This window comes from Notothenia rossii (assembly GCF_949606895.1).
Source record: "Notothenia rossii genome assembly, chromosome: 3".
Lineage (NCBI taxonomy): Eukaryota > Metazoa > Chordata > Actinopteri > Perciformes > Nototheniidae > Notothenia > Notothenia rossii.
The window spans coordinates 38,902,012-38,918,868 of record NC_136901.1 but is presented as its reverse complement, the minus strand read 5'-3'; the positions used below and the strand labels follow the sequence as shown (position 1 = coordinate 38,918,868).

The window sequence follows — 16,857 nt, the reverse complement described above, 5'->3', positions numbered from 1 at the left end:
CAACGCAAAGCAGTGAATCCTGAATTGTCTTTATTTTTGTTGAGACTGCCTCAGCACATTAATTTCTTCTTTTTGGGTTGAGAATTTCCCTTTCTACATAACCAAACTACTCATATTCAGACAGGGGTTACTGTAAACCACAAAGCCAGTTGTAGCTCTAAGTGAGTCACACTGGGTTATATCTTTATAGATCAAAAGGACAGAGAAGTTTCTGACTTTTAGCGGCGACGGTTTCTCTACAGCGTTAAGGGGCACCAACTAAACAATCATGACTATTTTCGTATATATTTAACTAAAATATGAACGCTTTTCAGGTTATCCCCCCCATCAGATCACCCTTTCTACATCCATCTGCTTCTTCTCCTTTTTCCATGAACAGATGTAGACGGTAAATTCTGGTAAAGTGACGAGCGTCCACGGAGGCCTCGGATATTTACTACCTGCAAACGTTCATCTATCACAGCTTGTGTGGGTGGGTATTACACTGCAGGTGTGTGTGTGTGTGTGTGTGTGTGTGTGTGTGTGTGTGTGTGTCAAGCAGCTTCAGCCCAGGGTAGAATTAATGAGCACGAGTAGAAGGATGTAAAGATGCTGCAATATTTCCCTGTTGACACACAAACACACACACGGTTCCACAGAAAGGCTGGTGGTTTATACACACACAAACTTCTCACTGATGAAGCAGAATACACACACACACACACACACACACACACACACACACACACACACACACACACACACACACACACACACACACACACACACACACACACACACACACACACACACACACACACACACACACACACACACACACACACACACACACACACACACCAGCCTCCTGGGAAATCACACTACCAGAGCCTCGTAAACACAGAGCAGTGAATGCAGGCAGACAGCTGCTGCCTCTGACAATCAGCCATAAAAAAAAATAAAGAAAATAGATTTTTAATTGACACGCCCGCTTAACAAGCCTTGGTGTGAATGAACGGGAAACAATTGGAAACACTGAGTAATCCTTGAAATAGGAATCACTAGAAAAGCCCATTACCACTTATATTTAAATGCCTTGCAAAATGTTTATTCTCATTTATATTGGGAAAATAACAGAAGGGAAAAAGTTTCTAAAGTCTGAGAGAAAGATGTTTTTATTATTACTGAAACATTTTTTATTGCAGGTTCTTGTTTTAACTCCTTAGGTTTGTAGGATTTTTCCCGCAAATTGTTCTAATTAACACTTACATTTGATATCATTCTAAAATGGAGCAACTTTCACAGAACCCAACTTCCCCCGGGATAAAGTGTTGTGATGTTGATTTAATGACTTTGAAGTGAAAAAGGCTGTTTCGTGACGTTCCAACCGTGGCGAGCCGTCAGGGCTCTGAGGGCCTAAGATATTCTACAAAATATAATAAGTTATATTTTTCAATAGTTTTACCAAAATAACTTGATTAAATTGTATTTAAAATAACATTTCCAAATAAATAAATCCTTCGAATCTGCCTATTCAGTTTGAATGTGAAGGGTTAAATGAAAGAAGCTCGTCTCTGCGAGGTGAACACAGGAGCTGATTGGTGGTCCTGCTGTGAATTCACAGAGGGCCAGCTATAGTAACTGAACGAGAGAGTAATGTCAACTGACAATACAATTGACCAATCATATCTTCCCTCTAAATGGGTGGGTTTTATTATCGCGGACTTTATGAGAAGCTTTTCTTGTTTCCATAGCAACAACAACAACTTCCTGTCAACAGCGTAAACTCGCCTTCAAAATAAAAGCATGCCAAATTACACTTAAGACATACAACTGCAACGAAAGTAACAAACACAATGCAATATCCTTTTCAATTTCAAAGAACACAAATTGGGTTTTTTGACAGGTGTTGCTTTGTGTGGTAGAGGGCTACTGTCATTGATGCGCTTTGCTCCCCGGGCCATTGTTTTGATATTCTGCTGAAGTATACGCTGTGACGTAATAACTCTTTTTTTTTTTCTCGAGGGAAGGGGTAGGGGCCTAGGTATAAAAGTCACGGCTCGGCGCCACTGCGTTCCAACAGTCAAATATGTTGGAAATATAGCTATAAAGCTCTTCAAACTTTTGTTTTTACTGGATTTACTGCAGAGTAGTTTGTGATTTTTAATGAATAAGTGCTGACATTATTATTATTATTTAACTCAACACACAGCTGAGTCTCGGGACATTAAGGGCTGTAAAGCTTATGGCTTTTATTCACAAGTTCTCTTTTTTATTGGGATTATTTCGCATTTAACTGTCATTTTTCAACTGCTGTTTTCTCATGAATACTTTCACAAAACACGGTTCCATTTAAAAAAAAGAAATCGTCAAGTAATCAAATCGAACTTCTTTATCAAGTGTGTTGCTGCTTATTTGGTGAAGAAAAAGGAATACAATGGCTTTAAAACATGTCTATAATTATAGTTGAGTTACTTCACAGGGATTTTAATGAATAGCTAACCTTATTAAAAAAAAGGTTTTTGCACCATAAATAAAGTCATCAACCAATCAAGATGATTTCTTGTGCAACTACAAAAATGGCACGCCTGCCTTTTATTTTTTCCTGTTGGTGCAAAATAGCTGCACGACACATGTGTACAGTGTTAGTTAAACATAAAGGGGTTGTGTCACAACACATGCTTAATTCAAATCAGAAAGAAAGGGATTTTGGAGATTACCACATTCAAACCTTTGCGTGGCAGCACACACACACACACACACACACACACACACACACACACACACACACACACACACACACACACACACACACACACACACACACACACACACACACACACACACACACACACACACACACACACACACACACACACACACACACACACACACACACACACACACACACACACACACACACACACACACACACACACACAGTTTCTCATGGAAACCAGTGTTTATAGGCAGCAAATTAGAGAAACACTTATCCAACGCGATGATGTCATTTGGATAAGTTAGCTTCGAGGTGTGTGTGTGTGTGTGTGTGTGTGTGTGTGTGTGTGTGTGTGTGTGTGTGTGTTATGGCCTATTCTTCTTCGTGTGTGCATGTTAACTCAGCAGACATGTGGGTCCGTCCTTAATCAGAGACAGGGACAAATGCCTCGATATTTTACATTTTAATACGCTCTCTTCTCGGTGGTTTTGGTGTCTGCTTGTTGTGTGGTGAAGCTTTGGAACTGTCAAAAAAAAAAAAGGGTTTCGGAGTAGAGGTTGGTCAAAGAGACATGAAAGAAAAGACAGAGAGAACGAGAGGACACTAAACAGATGTGACGGGCTGAAAGCAGGACTCAAACTTCAATGGAAGACGGAGAAGAAAGGAAGGGAAAAAGCTGTAAAATCAATACATATCCACAATAACTATAAATCCAGTACATGTACACCCTTATAGGCGGAATCAGGTCTGCAGCCAAACACACATTTCTCTCCATCTTTGGCTTGTCTGCGTTTCATTTCTAACTCTTTTTTTTATTCTCTCCATCCATCAGTTCGTCCACCGGTTACTCTAATAAAAGCCGTATGAGTGGAAAGCAGCGATACTCCCTACCCTCTCTGGTTCTGATGATTTCATGCGAGCCAACAGACCAAATCCTGTTGCCCTGATTGGATGTGATCTGCAGCTTCTCAGAGCAGAGGACGCAATGCTGTTCAGATTAAATGCTACTACATCCAACAGGCTTTTGTCAACAATAAGATGAACCATTTCAAGTTTGAAGGTTGTAATTAATCCCTACTCTGGAAAACAGCTCCTGGAGCTTTTTGTAGTTTGGACGGTGAGAAAATGATCAATGTAATGGAAAAACTGTGAGTCTTAAAGGCTTCACAGTTTGAGGAAGAAATCAAACGAGCTCCAGGGAATACCGATTACAACTGACTTAGTGTAGTGAGGGACTAAATGGATTAATTAGTGTCATTTAAAGACATTCCTGTCTGGGCAGGCGTTTGGGTAACTTGTGTGCGTATTTTTTTTACCAGCGTTTGTACTGTCTTAGGAAACTCTCCTATGTGAATGTTGCAAAACCATGACGTGCTTTTATCGAGTCAATTCTGTCTTTTTCACTAATGTCATGGTTTGGTAACCTGACTTTAAAGAGCAGAAACTCTCTGAGTCAGATCGTAAAGGGGTCCAGCAGACTGATTGGTGAGCCACAGTTCAACCTGGAGACCCTTTCCCTCAGGCAGTTACAACGGTTATCCAGCTCCATATTAAGTCCCTTACACACTGTTACGTGCCAGGCAGGCTGTACTTGTGTGGTTTTCTTTCCCTCCTGTGTTTCTCTCTTCTCCCTGTCTTCTGCACAGCTAATCAGCAGCTGATCGGAATCTGCCTGTGCACCTGAGTCTGATGGCTGATTGGATCTCCTCACCCTCAGCTGGCCTATCAGCAGCCAGGGCCAACCATAAAGGAGGCACCCAGGAAGTCTTCTCTCTCTCTCACTCTGGGCCTGTTGCTGATGAAGGAGCCTGCAGTGTTTAAGCAACTCATGATCTTGAATTGTCTGACCTTTGTGAAAGTGTGTGTGTTGAGAGGTGGAGGAGTTAGGTAAGTCTGGGGTACCCTGTACATTTCTCACCACGTAGCTAACTAATGTTCAGACACACTAGGTTAGCGGATTGTTGCCACCCCTGTATATTGTTTTGTCAAATTCTTTGTAGTTTAGTTAGTGAGGGTTTTTTTGTTTGAGATTTGGTTTCAAAGGGTAGATGTAGAGAGAGGCCTGGTTTTGTTATGCTTGTTTCTTTTGTTTGGCACAATCCTTTGACTCCTCCTCCTCCTCACCAACCGAGTGTTTCAAGTATATGTCTGTTCGATTCTGGGTTTACAAAAAATAAACCTTTTGTCAACTGTTACACTGACTCCCTAATTTCTATTGGTTGTATGTTATTGTCTCCAGGTCCCCTAGACCTTAGTGGGGACGTAACACACACCAAGACGATTTCGGCCGTGGATAGATGTTGGTGTGTCCCGCACCGTCGTGTCTTTTCGGCCGTGTTGAATTGGTAGGCCGTCGGCTAAATAAATCATTTGATTGGCTGTTCAGCTAAGCGAATCAGTGCATGAGAAGCGAAACGGAAGTGAGGGACCCAAACAAACGATTAAGAAGGCAAATCTGAGGTTTCATTTAACTCCAGCTCTCGACACAGGTTCAGGAAAGCCCCGTGAGCTTCTCGCTGTAGAGTGAACATGGAACACGCTATTTGTTGTTTGTTTATATCACGCAGTCTGTTCTTCTTCTCTCGGTGTATCACGCGGTCTGTCTTCCGGTCGTTGCCTCTTTTGAATGAAGAATACACACTACCGCCCCCTGCTGGTAAGGAGAGTTATTGCTACTCACCCATGCGCAGTTCGTACGTGCTTCTTGGCCGTCGGCTGAAGTCTTTGCGGTGTGTTCCAGTGCGACTGTTGGCCAGGACGCAGGAGACGTGAGAACTTTGTTGTTCTTTGGTGTCAGTTTGGTGTGTAAGGAGCTTAGACGATGACTCCTACCGTCTGCACTCTGCCCGATGTTAGTTGTCCCAAAGAGTAGAACGAAGCGGTGTAAAAACAGTTTTATCCCAGCAGCTATTGCATAAATGAACACATCATAGGAGCGTCACACAGATTCCTATTTGTATTTATTTATTTATTAAATTGTGAATTTTGAATGTCCATGTTTATACTAGAGTTTTCCTTTTTTTAAATGAAATATTTTGAGATTGTACGGAGCAGGGTGTACTTGTACTTTTTATTAGAGATGTGTCTGTCTGTTTGTTTGTGTTTGTTTTTAGTGTCAGGATGGATCCCTCTGCAAACAAAATCTACTTACGGGTACAAATAAAGAACCTGAAGTGTTTTGCTGCTTATTTGAGAGCATTAAAAATAGCTTTAAAAAAGCATCGTCTTTGAGGTGCTCCCCAGTTATTATAATATAAAAAAAAATCAATTATAGAGCTACATTTGTAACACAAGTTGTCCTCACGAATCACGACATTTTTAAATCAGACTTTCTATCAGAAACAGGGAATGAATGGATGAATAAATTCTGCGTCAAATATTACATTTCACTGAGAAAGGGAAAGGGAGGAGGCGCTCTGTGGTTCCACACACAGGATCTTCAACATTTACGAGCGATCAAATTCAGGTCTGGGAAACACGGCTGCAAACAACGTAACGTTCGGAAAATGACCCCGACTCTTAGACGCTTTCTCCCTGACCTCGCCCTCATTACAATAATCCTCCCCGACTCTCAACTTTCCCCCTCAGTTTCACCCCGCCTCAGAATCTCCTGGGTGCAGCAGACACACTGATTTACACAAATATAAAGAAAGAAAAGATGCAAAAAGGAAGAAATACCACATGTATGAAGAAGACCCAGACTCTCACTGAGTTTGTGGGGTCATCATCGGCACACACACACACACACACACACACACACACACACACACACGTTAAGAGCCACAGGGAGGGGGGAAAAGAGAAGCAGAAGAACAAGTCATACTTTCATCCCACACAGAGACGTATAGAAACAAGAACAGACACATGAAACCACACATAAAAAGAGCCACGCAGAGACAAAAGGCTTTAGTTGAACCAGGGTTCATTGAAACACACACACACACACCTGTTTACCTTCTACGACAAACACCTGTGCATCTCCACACACACACACACACACACACACACACACACACACACACACACACACACACACACACACACACACACACACACACACACACACACACACACACACACACACACACACACACACACACACACACACACACACACACACACCTTTGATGGTGCTGATGACCGTGTCCAGGTGTTTGCTGTCGTTTCGGTCTGGTCGGCAGCTTGGGCTGATCTCCAGCGAGTAGTCGGGTCCGTACTCTGTAAAAAACTAGACATCACAGCGCTGCAATCAATATGACAACTTGTGGATTTCTTTTTTTATTCACAGCCACACTTTAATTCCACACATCTGCACACAGTCTCTGCAGCACAGCGCCAAAGAACACTCTCTACTCTGTCTCTTTTTTAAAGATCGCAGCTGCTTTACTGGAACATTTGGACTTTGAAGAGTTGGATTGTGAAAGTGACTGGTAATGAATATTAACACAGGCTTTCAGGGATCTCGACTCAAAAGAAATTCAATTGATTTAAAGGAAAACAGTGGAAAAGACTCCTGACACTGACCACCAATTGCCCTTTGTGGTTAAACATAAACCATATTTAAATGAGGCTTGTGCTGATTGGCAATTGGAGGGCATGTCCATGACTGAAGGGATGATTGAACCAACGATTGTTTTCAAGGCGATTTTGTTCTACCAGAACTAAGATGATATAAATATTATCTGTAGAATCTGTACACTGCTGTTTCTTTTTTTCTTGAGGAGCGACACGATCACCCTCTCAGCACGAGAACATTTTAAATCCATAACTACAGACGAGTTTGCCGTCCTTTTTACATGGATCTAAGACCCCACATTTTCGTTTTCCACATGCATGCCAACCCAAATGTTGCTTTGCGATCCATATGAGAAGTTATCGTAATTTATATAATGTGGATTGTGATATTAAAGATGAGATTACGACGTTAACGACACATGATGCTGTAATATAATCGCACCAATCACAGGACAAGCCATTGTTACTCAATTGTGTCTCAGTGGGTCAAAGTGTCCTTCAGCAAGATACTTGACCCCAAATGGCTCGTGTAGGCACGAAGTCTACGGTATTGAAGTGTTTGTAATTCGCATTGGATAAAAGGGTTATCTAATGACATGTGAAAGACTTTTTTTTTACATCTAAATATGTAAAAGATAACATTTTAATGGAAAATATTTTTAAGATGTTTATCCATGCAAGTTGACCTATCATGCAAAATGCACCTTTGTTCGTCTTTTATACATGAACATGTGTCCCTGGTGTTCCAGGGAACTCACCAAGTGTCAGAAAACACAACCCTCTCTATTTTCCCCCATCCCCAAATCTCTTAAAAAGGGGCTGCAACGGATCTGATACAGACTGATCCAGATTTGAACACTTCTATGACGTCACAGAAGTGGCGCTACGGCTATTGGGCCAACTCCACCAATCAGGAGGAGACAGCCACGGACATTGCCGTTGGAAAGCGCTGGAGACGCTGTAGTACATATGCCAGGCCTGTAGATGGTGCTGTTCTCACAGAATCAGCCCATGATGCAAAGACAGTGTTAAATTGAGTGAAATGAGGAATGGCTAAAATGCATGATCTGTTTGGTATTTTGAAAAATAAAAAGTATAAATATGCCTTATATAGGTATGGTCCTACACTATATTATTCAAATATAGCATGATAGGTCCACTTTAAAGGTTTCATTACTCCAAAGCTCTGTCAATATTACACTCAAATACAAGATTTTCTTTGACACTAAGAGATGCTTAAACCACAAATGTGAACCTCAGAGTGGTGTTAAAGGAGAAGTGAAAGAATCACCAAAGTCATTGGGATTCATCCATCACATTTCATGGCAATCTGTCCGATATCTATTGAGGTATTTCAGTCTGGATCAAGACTGAAATACCTCTCCCTAGAGATAGGACACAGAGTGGCTAACAGACAAACATCAGGGCGTTCAGATGGACATATGTTCCTTATATTTCCTGAACCCACTGCTGTCTAGGAGTTGCATTAACACAGACAAACGTATGAGACAGTCTGGTTCATGTACGGAGAGAAAATGTAACCAGATGAACCACAAATCAGTCAAACTCCAACTGGACAGCCTGGGCCTCACCAACAAGAAGGAGAAAAGAGAAACAGCCTGAGATGATTTCAGCACATACCGAAGGCTCCTGGCATTTCATGCAGAGTCAGACCGATTCCATGAAAACCAGCCAGTTTGAAAGAAAAAGAAGAAAAAAAAACAGGTGGAAATCCAGAGCGTGGGTTCAACGAGAAGTTAAAACCAGAGCATGTCAACTGAAAAAGCATATTTCCAGGGAATTTGTTCGGGCCGTGACTCAGTGCCATGAGAGCAAAACAAACTCGCAGGCCAGGTTCTGACCACAAGTGCGTCAGTGTGTTCGCAGACACTGTTGTGAAAGCCTTGGACTCTGAAGAATCAGCAGAAGATACTCAACCAGCCTCCAGCAATATTCCTCCATACATAGTACAATAGCCGCTTTCACACCAAGTACTTTGCCGCAGAGTCCTGCACGGGTCTGATTTTCAAGACCCGCTCCCGCCCCGCACCCGCGACGTGCAATACCGAACCCGCCCCGCTACCCGCACATATTACCAATTAGTTCCGCAACCCGACCCGACCCGTCGGCACAGGATCCGCAACCCGACCCGAACCCGCATAGGCCTATATGAGCAGTGAAAACGTGCAATTATTAACACACACAGTTGCATATTTCTCTCAAAAAGCGTGGGATGTTGGTTATTCTCTCCATCTAGGAGGACACCAACAGCCTCCCAGATGTTGGATTTCGCTGTTGGAAAATGCTGTATTCTCCGCTATAGAGAGCTTCACCTCAGCCATTCAGAATGTGGCGCGCTCAGAAGCAGATTGATGCGCTGCAGAGGTTATGATTATGCACAGTCCCGCGGGGGAGAGGTCTGAGGATTTAAACTAAATTATTATTATTTAAATATATTTATTATGCAACACCCGCGACCCGACCCGCATCATCTTTGTTTTACCCAGAACCGAACCCGGAAAAAAGTGTTTGAAAAAATACCACCCGCGAATCACCTTTTTTGCGGGTCACCCGTCGGGTACCCGTGGGTACCCGACCCGATGCAGGACTCTGCTTTGCCGTACTTAGTTCCCAGCACTTAGTTCCCCCATGGAACTAAGTACAGATCGCGTTCACACCGGAATAAGTTCCCTGAGGGAGGATTAGGCAAATGAAGCCGCTGACGTCACTTCTTCTTCTTCTTCTGCTTTGGGTTTACTGGCAGGCCGCAAACAACTTCATGGCGTATACTGCCGCCCGAAGTCCCCGGAGTTGGGGACTGGCTTCAGTAGAAGCTGCTGGGACTCCCAGCAGCTTCTACTGAAGCCTTCAGAGTAAATCACCAGAACGCCAACACCTCCTCATCTCCACCGCTCCCATGTTTTCTTTTGTGTTGTCATAAGTTAGTCTCTCTGCGTCGGTGCGCAGGGCTAATGCTAATGATGCTAATGCCAGCAAATACAATGGCAATCAGAAATTGGAACTTATTTCTCCCAAGGAAAGTCCCACCTCTCTAGCAGGCACTACAAAGGCGGGAAAAGTTCTCATGAACTAAGTTCTCTTTTTGGTGTGAACGCAAAATCCCAGGAACTATCGGAACTAAACGGGAAAAGTACTCCGGTGTGAAAGCGCCTAATGAGTATTTGTCAGTTTCAAATCTGCTCTGCTAATGATTACGCCGAAAATTGAGCATGACAGTTCATTCTTGACCTTCCACATGCAATTAAATCTGCCTCGACTGCTCCAAAAAAAGCTAGAAAATGTAGCTTGAGTTGGACATCGTGTCAAGCTGTGTGCCAAAATCTGAATCAGTATTACCTTTGTGGTTTTATTTTGTGTTTTGAAAGTCTTAAAGGAACGGTACGCTATTTTTGCTGCAAGCGTTTGATAAATGATGGGCTTCTCCAAATTTCAAATGTTTGTGCTAAGCTACTAGCTACAGGAGATACATTTACTGTCAATGGAATAATAAATGTCTTAACTTTTTAATATTTACACAAGTGGTCTCTGACTAGAAGTCGTAGGCTGCAAATATCAAATATGAGACGGCTCCTTTAAGATGGCGAAATGATTCTGCAAACATCCCATAATGATTTTTGGGCTAATTCCACAGACATTATAAATACGAGACTATCTGGTATGAATTTAAACTCTTTAGTGGATTTGATGGACGTCATTAGAGAAACACACACACACACACACACACACACACACACACACACACACACACACACACACACACACACACACACACACACACACACACACACACACACACACACACACACACACACACACACACACACACACACACACACACACACACACACACACACACACGTATGAGCCAACAGGCAGTAGGAGTATTATACTTTGGTGTACTTGGAAGACAAAGACTACTCTGTCTTTGTTTAATATCCGTGTGTGTGCGTGTGTGTGTGTGAGCGAGAGAGAGAGAATGCATGCAGTCTGGAGTGGATGAAGGTGTGTGTATTTGTCTGAAAGCCCACATACATTTGCATGTGTGAGTACAGGCATACCAGCAAATATCCATGGTGTCTCTAAGTGTGTGTGTGTGTGTGTGTGTGTGTGTGTGTGTGTGTGTGTGTGTGTGTGTGTGTGTGTGTGTGTGTGTGTGTGTCTGTTTCCAATTAGCTCCGATGAGTTTCTGTGTCTTACCTCCGGCCTCAACAGAGCACAACATGAGAGAAGTTACTTAACACACATATGCACACCCACAATGTATTCCCATGAACCCAGTGCTCTGTCTCCCGCTGTCCAGCACACACACACACACACACACACACACACACACACACACACACACACACACACACACACACACACACACACACACACACACACACACACACACACACACACACACACACACACACACACACACACACACACACACAGCCTGATCTCTCTTGCTTGTTTGGCTTGGATGACCAGGGGGAGAAATCGAGAGGAAGCGAGGAAGACAGAGGTGCAGACACTCCTAAAAGAAACATTTTCCGATATTTTGGTATAATATTCCTTACACTTTTTCGATACACAGGGACCAATATTATGAGAGAAAAAGAAGAAGACCGACAAAAATAAATGATACGAGAGACTTAAGTGCAGGATCCAGTGACGCAGTATTTCTCCATCACTGGGACAAGGTCACGAGACAGAAAATACCAGCTGACTGGCTCCAGTGTCCCAAGCAGAGGCTCAGAGAGATAAATAGTGGAAGGTCTCCGTTTATTTACTTATCTGCCTCAACATGGACCCTCAGCCCATTGCTCACAACTCATATAAGCGTGTTTGTATAGGATACACTGGGCTTGATGCAGATAACGCAAATCTTTTGCTGATAATTTAGAACGAAAAACCGGAATAATCGCTTAAAAAAAACAAATGGAGTAAAAACGTATTTCTTTGCCTGGATGTTTATCTTAAAGTGAGATCACACTGTCTTGTTATGCATGAGCCCATCTGTTGACAGCCGTGTTTGTGTGTGCTTGTTTTCACAGCGATCAGCAGAAACTCCAGTTATGAAGGATGGGGAGCTGCACAGCGGAGGGGAAAACGTCTCAGAACAACAAATGAACTGTCTGCTATCAAGATATCTAATAAATGTGTTCAAAAAGGAAAAGCAACAAAAAAAAAAAAAACGGCTCGATGCCCAAATCTGAGTCACATCGCTCACGTACACCTCCCTCACTCTGCATCTGGACTTTTATAGATCCATCATTCAGTTTTCCTTTTAAGGGAAGAAATACTGTTTGGATGCTGCCGAACAATCAGGAGAGGGAAGAGTATATTGAAAGTGAACATTGAAGCCTGTAATGCAAATATGAAACTGGAAATGAGCTCAAGATCTGGCAACCTTTCTTTAGGCCGTGTTTTTTATATTTCCCGTGGTATTAGAGTATTATTGTGTGTACGCGTGTGTGTCAAAAGGACGTAGACTCATCGTAATGGTTGTGTTTAATAAATAAGATCGTGAGAATGGATGTCTTGTTGATGTATAGTCCAAAAAGTACTGTTTAGCAAATGTCAGTATGCAACTGCAGAATAAAAGCTGAACACATGCGGTTAAATGTTTACGGTTTGACTGTAGTGAGATATAACACCTACATTTTATAGACAACTGTGATCCAATTAGTGAGAAGTGGGAACAAGTGGGAAAGCTAACTATGAAGTATGACCTAACTGTGTGGGGAAACATCAGTTATTCCGATGAAAAAACAACTCTAAAGGTCGTATATTACAAACACAGAGCCACTGGGTTTATGATAATATCTGATCTAATAGGAAAATAAAAGTGGAGATAAGAAAGTGAATGATGGCCCGTCCATGAACTTGAAACACAAACAGACATTAAAAAGACAACTGCAACTCCCCGAAGAGAAACGAGACAGGAAAGCAACGTGCGCTCGGCTCATTGTTGGAACATCCCAACATCCATCAAAACTTTCCCCACCACGAGTCAGATCTACAGCAGCGAGGCACTTGATTAACAACGATTGATAAGAGACGAATGGAAGGGAGAATTTTCCACACACACACACACACACACACACACACACACACACACACACACACACACACACACACACACACACACACACACACACACACACACACACACACACACACACACACACACACACACACACACACACACACACACACACACACACACACACACACACACACACACACACACACACACACACACACACACCTTCAGGGGACATTATATTGACTTACATGCATTTCCTGGAGACTTATCCTAACCTTAACCATAACCAACACATGTCTAACCCTAACCCTAACATTAATGATTCCCCTCATGGGGACCTCCATTTTGTCCCCATAAGGGAGGCGAGTCCCCACACGTGACTGTGTAAACAGATTTAGGTCCCCACAAGTATAGTAATGCTAGAACACACACACACACACACACACACACACACACACACACACACACACACACACACACACACACACACACACACACACACACACACACACACACACACACACACACACACACACACACACACACACACACACACACACACACACACACACACACACACACACACACACACACACACACACACACACACACACACACACACACACACACACACACACACACACACACACACACACACACACACACACACCTCGTTGTTTCCGGTGATTGAGCCACAAGCCGTGACGGCAGCGAGGGGCAGGACAGGAAGTGGCCGCAGACAGGAAAAGAGGAAGTAGGAAGTAAAGAGGCGGGACGTTTCCCCCCGCTGCCAATCTGGGAGCAGAGACGCACTCCCTTCCTGTGTGGCGGTGAGTCGGACACACATTTGTATTTACTTCTGTGGGGAATTCAAGTCAGCCACTGGAAAAACACAGACAGACGCACGTTGGCTGCTGTTTACAAGCGTGTGTATCCGACCAGTTCCCAGAGGTTCTTTGATATCTATTATTATTATTACTGTTTGTACAGCAACCGTGTGGTTCTGGATTCAATTTCGGACACAAACCACAGACTTTTCCCACATTTCAAAGTGTGGAAAAGAGGGCTTTTTTTTGCATGAAATTGCCATCGATGAGTGTAACACATGAGTCACTTCCGGGCAAAAAGTTTGGCTCCGCCCACTTTTGGGGGAAAACAAAGCTGTCATTTGAACGGCGGTCAATACAAATTCTGACGTTTTTGCCAATCCGGTCAGAAATGTAAGAAAACCGTGGATTTTTGGATCTTCAAAGAGCCCGATTAGAACGGCCAGACAGGCAAACAATTACATTAAATCATTGGAAATCGACGATCGGGCTCGACATATGGTTAAATATAGCAGTATGCGATCGATGTCCATAGATGAGAGTAACATCTCATCTACGTCACTTTACGGCCCCGCCCACTTTTGGGGGAAACCAACGCAAGCCTGAAGCCACAGAGCTCTTCTTTAACTGTCCTTTCTTCTTAGAGGAAGTACAGAAACACGTAACTATGGATTTGTTTTCACGTTTGAGGTGCAATAAACAACACAGCATCTTGTTGGCATGATTCAACAATTATTTTTACAGCCTCGCCTACTGAATTTTATTTGACCATATATCGAGCCTGAGCGTCGATTTCCATTGATTTAAAGTAATTGTTTGCCTGTGTTGGAGCTATATATATCTCTTTATATTATTTAATAGTTTAACATTTTTTTTCTGGCTGTTTATTATTATCATTTATTTATATGTATTCTTAGTTAGCTTCATAAGTTAAAGTAGTTTCTATGCTTTTATTTTGAAGGCATGTTTTGGGCACTGGGTGATTAGAGCACCTGGTGTAATTGTATATATTGGAGACAGGTGGGTGGTGGGAGCCAGAGCACTAGCAGGCAAAAGATTTTTTACCAGGGTGTTTCAAGCCATCAAAAGGAAAGCCATAGGAAAGGCTTAAGGAAAAGGGATATAGGAAACCTGTTCGTTATACTTTTGTTATTAGAATAAACTGCACAAATGGAGAATCTTGTCTGGACCTGGATCATTGCCCTGCGTAAGATCCGCTAACTAGTGCCTCAGCGGCTGTATTATTTTAAGTTAATTATCTGTTTTATTTCTATATAATTTTGGCCGCTACAGCCTGTACGGACATCGTAATCGGGCTTTTTGAAGATCCAAAAATCCACAGCTTTCTTTGTATTTCTGATCGGATTGGCAAAAACGTCAGAATTTGTAATGACCGCCGTTCAAATGACAGCGTTGTTTTCCCCCAAAAGTGGGCGGGGCCGTAATTTTCGCCCGGAAGTGACGTAGGTGTTACTCTCATCTATTCTGTCTAAAGTTAATGGTGCCCTTCCAAGACATAATCAAGAAGCGCAATGAAAGATACTTGAGGACGGGTCCAACAGAGAAAAATGCAACAATATCTCTAACCATTTCCAAAGTCTTTTTTACTTGATAAAAATGAGCATTTAATTTATGTATTGCTGTTGGAATATAAAGTGAATTTCAGCAAAAATAGACAGGCTGTAAGTCCAGCGGTTAAAAGCGTAAAAACGTAATTAAATATTGAAAAAATAATCTCCGTACCTTCGTTTTGAAGTTTCTGATTTAGGAAATGAAGCCTTTTGGCGAGTTGAGATAACTTTTAGTCTCCTGTTAGGGGTTAACGGTATTTGATTCAATCTGATTTCAGTGTCAAATACGCAGCTTTTGGGTTCTTTAGTTAGGGTTAATTTTTACTTAGGGTTAGGGTTCGAATCTAAGTTTTGCCCCAAAATACAAAAGCACAGATAAGATGTTGTACTTTTTGACCCCAAATTGAAGTGGTTATTGTGACCCTAACACTACTCTGGATGAGTCTGCATATGAAACAAATCCAGGTGCCAGTTTCCGTTTTTTAAAGATATCTTTTGCCCACGCAATATGTTCTCAATCAGGTGCATGCAGTGGAGGCAGGAAAGAGAGGAGCCACAGGACCGTATGTGACGGAGGATATGAGCTGGATTCACACCAGCAGCATTGTGAGGACATGTTCTCTCTGTGCACCGCAGGAAGTTTGGATGTGTGGTTTGTTTTTATCAGAGCAGCGCGGCTGGGAGGAACTCAGCTGCTGGGAAACAACCGAAAACAGAACGAGAGAAGAGGAGGGGGGGGGGGGGGATGAAGAAAGTCAGATGGACATCTCTGACTGTTTACCAAAGACTTAGGAAAGCTATAACTATTTAAGTTAATTCTGACGAGCAAATGCTTAGCCTAACAAGCTCTACAAATTACCACAAATGTTCTTAATAATAGGTCCCTCACTCCTCCCAAACAAAGAAGGGTTGAACTTCACTCAATTGTCCCTTCAAGGCTCCCTTACAGTCAAGGTTGCAAAGAGAAAAAGAAAAACTTGTATCGTGCCCTACTTTAGTGGATTATAATGAATATTGGGTATTGAATGAATCGGCTGATGCTCCGGGTTCAAAATGGGGTAAAGCCCATCTATGGATGTCAGCTTTTGACTCAAGACAATGTGAATTAAAAAAAGTTTTGAAAACCAACGTCAGCAGAAGAGGATACGATATCCAATAACGGCTTTTAACCATGAAAATACAAACTCAGAA

General features: G+C 42.5%; 1 protein-coding gene across 1 annotated transcript in view; it reads right to left on the bottom strand.

Moving 5' to 3' along the window:
* Nucleotides 1–16,857, bottom strand: part of hdac8 (histone deacetylase 8) — a 35,305-nt gene that overhangs the window by 5,065 nt on the left and 13,383 nt on the right. Inside the window, 1 exon segment of the mRNA XM_079672221.1 lies at nt 6,821–6,926. Within this exon segment, the coding sequence (XP_079528347.1) occupies nt 6,821–6,926 (106 nt within the window).